This window comes from Penaeus vannamei, unplaced genomic scaffold (genome assembly GCF_042767895.1).
Source record: "Penaeus vannamei isolate JL-2024 unplaced genomic scaffold, ASM4276789v1 unanchor1893, whole genome shotgun sequence".
NCBI lineage: Eukaryota > Metazoa > Arthropoda > Malacostraca > Decapoda > Penaeidae > Penaeus > Penaeus vannamei.
The window spans coordinates 1-5,383 of record NW_027214889.1 but is presented as its reverse complement, the minus strand read 5'-3'; the positions used below and the strand labels follow the sequence as shown (position 1 = coordinate 5,383).

At 36.9% G+C, this 5,383-nt stretch overlaps 1 protein-coding gene across 1 annotated transcript; it reads right to left on the bottom strand.

Annotated features, from left to right (window-relative positions):
* Window positions 1–41: 41 nt before the first annotated feature.
* Window positions 42–5,335, bottom strand: LOC138861164 (ovarian abundant message protein-like; the record flags this gene model as incomplete). The annotated part of the gene is made up of 3 exons (XM_070120036.1): window positions 42–755; window positions 856–1,023; window positions 5,048–5,335. Coding segments are annotated over 3 exons (1,170 nt in total), but the record flags the coding sequence as incomplete, so codon positions are not given.
* Window positions 5,336–5,383: the final 48 nt, after the last annotated feature.

Genomic DNA, 5,383 nt, shown 5'->3' with positions numbered 1-5,383 from the left:
CCCCCTTGGTTTCCCCGGGGGGATTCCCCCCCTAATTATACCCACGACTGGAAATATACCCACGACTGGAATTATACCCACGACTGGAATTATACCCACGGCTGGAATTATACTCACGACAGGAATTATACCCACGACTGGAATTATACCCACGACTGGAATTATACCCACGACTGGAATTATACCCACGACTGGAATTATACTCACGACAGGAATTATACCCACGACTGGACTTATACCCACGACTGGAAATATACCCACGACTGGGATTATACCCACGGCTGGAATTATACCCACGATTGGAATTATACCCACGACTGGAATTATACCCACGATTGGAATTATACCCACGACTGGAAATATACCCACGACTGGGATTATACCCACGACTGGAATTATACCCACGATTGGAATTATACCCACGACTAAATTATCCCACGACAAATTATACCCACGACTGGAATTATACCCACGACTGGAATTATACCCACGACTGGAATTATACCCACGACTGGAATTATACCCACGACTGGAATTATACCCACGACTGGAATTATACCCACGACTGGAATTATACCCACGACTGGAATTATACCCACGATTGGAATTTTCAAAACGGGACTCCACGACTGGAATTATACCCACGACTGGAATTATACCCACGACTGGAATTATACCCACGACTGGAATTATACCCACGACTGGAATTATACCCACGACTGGAATTATACCCACGACTGGAATTATACCCACGACTGGAATTATACCCACGACTGGAATTATACCTACTATCGATGAAATACCAGATAGCGGCGTTACACCCCCCAGGTATTATACCCACGACTGGAAACATACCCAGTACCAATGTTATACCCACTAGCGGTGTTATACCCATAACTGGAATCATACCCACTGGTGATATCATACTCGTTAGCGGAATCATACCCATCAGCGGAGATATACCAATGACAGCGGTGTTATACCCGGTAGGACATATCCCTGGGGACTTTCTCTCATAACTCTCTAAGAAGAACAAATATCAAAATCTGAACAAGGTTTTCGCTAGAGCCAGCCCTATTAGATTATAATGATGGTGGTGGTGATGATAATGATGATAATGATGATGGTAGTGGTGATGGTGATGATGATGGTGATGATAATGATAGTGATGATGATGGTGATGATGATGATAATGAAGTTGATGATGACAATGATAATGATGGTGATGATGATGGTGATTATAATGGTGATAATGATAGTGATGATGGCGATGATGATGATGGTGATGATGATGATGTTGATGATGATGATGATGATGATGATAATGATGGTGATATGTGGTGATGATGGTGGTGATAATGATGATGATGGTAATGATGATGATAATGATGATGGTGATGGTGGTGGGATAGTGATAATGATGATGACGGTGATTATGATGACGATAATGATGGTGATGATGATGACGGTGATTATGATGACGATAATGATGGTGATGATGATGGTGATTATATTGGTGATAATGATAGTGATGATGGCGATGATGATGGTGATGATGATAGTGATGATGATGATGATGATGATGATGATGGTGATGATGATGATGGTGATAATGATGATGATGATAATGATGATGGTGATGGTGGTGCGATAGTGATAATGATGACGGTGATTATGATGACGATAATGATGGTAATGATGATGGTGATTATAATGGTGATAATGATAGTGATGATGGCGATGATGAAGGTGATGATGATGATGATGATGATGGTGATTATGATGACGATAATGATGGTGATGATGATGGTGATAATGATAGTGATGATGGCGATGATGATGGTGATGATGAAAATGATGGTGATGATGATGATTATATTGGTGATAATGATAGTGATGGCGATGATAATGAAAATGATGGAATGAAGGGGGGGGGTCGATCTCTATCCTTTTTTAAGCCTTTCATCACGGACGGGTTATGTGAGTATGTAAGGTTCTGTTCATTAACGTACAAGTAGGTATACAAAAGCAAGCGTATCAGGATGTTGTTGTTTTGTTGTTGTTGTTGTTACCGTAGCTAATGATGTAGTAGTGGTTGTAGTTGCTGTTGTTGTTGCAGTTGTTGTTTAAGTAGATAGATAAACAGATATATAGATATAGAGATAAAGATAGAGAGAGAGATACAGAGAGAAAGAGAGAGAGAGAGAGAGAGAGAGAGAGAGAGAGAGAGACAGAGAGAGAGAGAGAGAGAGAGAGAGAGAGAGAGAGAGAGAGAGAGAGAGAGAGAGAGAGAGAGACAGAGAGGGAGAGAGAGAGAAAGAGAGAAAGATAGATAGATAGATAGATAGATAGAAAGATAGATATATAGATAGATAGATAGAGAGAGAGAGATAAATATATAGATAGATAGATAGAGAGATAGATAGAGAGAGAGAGAGAGACCGAGAGACCCAGACTAACCCTAAGACCGGAAGCGAGAGTGGATCAGACAAACAGACTAACGAACAAGTATATTCAACTCTCCTACCTGTATTTTAACAACCACAAAACTCGTAAACACACAGAGTTTCTAAGCCCATTTACCCTCTCCTGTGGAAACATCTTACAAGGATTTACCGCAAAGTTCTCGACTTAACAAGCAGCCTCATTACACAAACATTGCCCTCATTACTAAAAAATCTTGTAGGCCTAAACTTCTCTTGGGAAATGTGAAGAGTAGAGAGGTAACTCTAGCGTAGACAATTAGGGGAAAAAAAGATATATATGTATGTAATGATCGGTGTAAGCCATCTTTAGAATTTGTTGTAGTATACGTGGTTATGTTATGCGATCTAAATGATGTTGTGATATAAAACGTCAGTATTTGGAACAAATTCTGTATTTCATTTTGAAAATATGTCAACATTTGGAAAAACAAACTCAGTATTTCACTTTTTGATAAATTGTAAAACTGAGATTGATATGGCTTATTCAAAAAGTTAAAATCAGGTACACTGTATGCAGTCAACGATGATGTAATCCCAGTGGTATCTATGTACCTATGCAGATTTTTGTTAATATAAGACCTTATACATATTCATAAATTCACATAGCTTTTTTTTTTTACAAGGTGTATGCATTGTTCGTACATTTGTGTGTGTGTGTATGTGTGTGTGTGTGTGTGTGTGTGTGTGTGTGTGTGTGTGTATGTGTGTGTATGTATGTGTGTGTGATAGCTACGTGTTCATGTGTGTTTGTGTCTTTACACTTGTGTACATGTACAGGCATTCTTTTAGCAACTGTGAGTTTGTGTGAGTATATCTGTACTCCCATGTATGCTTATGCGAATGACTATACTCCCACACACACGTAACAACACACAAATAGATTATACGAGTTTTATGTGCATTAGAATGTATGAACAATTTACATATTAAAAGTAAGTGTATAAAAAGGCATAACTTTGAATTATATATCTGAAGTGTTTGTTTATCTTTGTATAAACTGCTCTTCTTTATGTTTATTCTCCTTACTAAAATATCTTTTAATAGCCTGGGGTGTGTTGAAGAGGTTAGTAAATGAAGGAAAGAATGGGAGGGCGAGAGAAAAAGAGGGAAGGAGAGAGAGAGAGATTGAGAAAGAGAAAGAGAAAGAGAAAGAGAAAGAGAGAGAGAGAGAGAGAGAGAGAGAGAGAGAGAGAGAGAGAGAGAGAGAGAGAGAGAGAGAGAGAGAGAGAGAGAGAGAGAAAGAGAGAGAGAGAGAGAGAGAGAGAGAGAGAGAGAGAGAGAGAGAGAGAGAGAGAGAGAGAGAGAGAGAGAGAGAAAAGAGAGAGAGGGGCAGAGAGAGAAGAGAGAGAGAAGATAGAAGAGAGAGAGAGATAAAGAGAAAGAGAGAGAGAGAGAGAGAGAGAGAGTGAGAGAGAGAGAGAGAGAGAGAGCGAGAGAGAGAGAGATAGAGAGATAGATAGATATATATATAGAGAGAGAGACCGATTAAATGCCCTTTCTTATAAATCAAACCGGATTTTTTTTTTTTTTTAGCAACATTTAGAAGATAAAAATATAATAGGAATGAGAACCTCTTGCGTCAGCTTCAGGTTAATTAGAAATGATTAATAATAAACGAGAATTGAACAGATCCATTAATTAGAAGAAAAAAAACATTAACATTTCATCTTTTTTTTTTTAATATCTGAATACTTGATAATATCAGTTATTTAGGTTAATGAGAAATGATTAATAAGAAGTGAAAATTAAATATATCCTTTAATTAGGAGAGAAATCATCAATATTTCATCTGTTTCTTCAGTTCATCATTTTAATTTTTGATAATTTTAGATATTTACGTACTTGCTTCCTGTTACTCGTTAAATTGCATGTCAGACTTCAGAGAAATCCTTACTCTATTAGTGTTCTATTACGTCATTATGTTGTGACGTCACTACGAGGGCTACATGAGAAAGTGGGAAAGGATGTGTATTATCATTTATTTATTTTTCATTTCTCTATTTGTTTCTTATTGCTTTATTATTATTATTATTTAATCTTTATGTATTTCATATATTATTATCTTATCTATTTATTTGGTTTTCTCATTACTTTATTACTATTTTTATTTTATCTTTATGTATTTCATATATTATCTTATTTTATATTTTTGTTTTTCGATTTGTTTATGTTTCAGTCTCGTCTGAGCTTCACTTAAGAGTAGATATTGTTTCAAATTGACTTTAAGCTCGTTTTCTTATAAGGAATGGCAGTTCTCTTAGTACAGCCTGCCTAGACTGTACACTTCCATTGAGCTCTCAGTATAATCACCATGAACAACACTTTATAGATTTATTTTTTATTTTTTATTTCATTTATTTATTTATTTATTTTCTTACCTTTTACTCATATTTCCTTCAAATTTGATACCTTCAACCCGTTTTTATATCACAATTATTATTAGAATAACCCATAAACATTCATTTAAAAGTTACTCGTTATATATTACAACCTATTTGCATATGGAAATATATTTATCTGAAGTTATGCCCAGTTATTCCCGTCAGCGGAGGTATACCCACTAGCATCGTTATACCCATAATTAGAATCATACCCGCTGGCGGTTTTAGAGCTGTTAGCGGAATTATACCCACATATATTGTTATATCCACTGGAGATTATATACCCGATAGCGGCGTTATACTCACCAGGTATTATACCCACGACTGGAATTATACCCACGACTGGAATTATACCCACGACTGGAATTATACCCACGACTGGAATTATACCCACGACTGGAATTATACCCACGACTGGAATTATACCCACGACTGGAATTATACCCACGACTGGAATTATACCCACGACTGGAATTATACCCACGACTGGAGTTATACCCGCGACTGGAATTTACC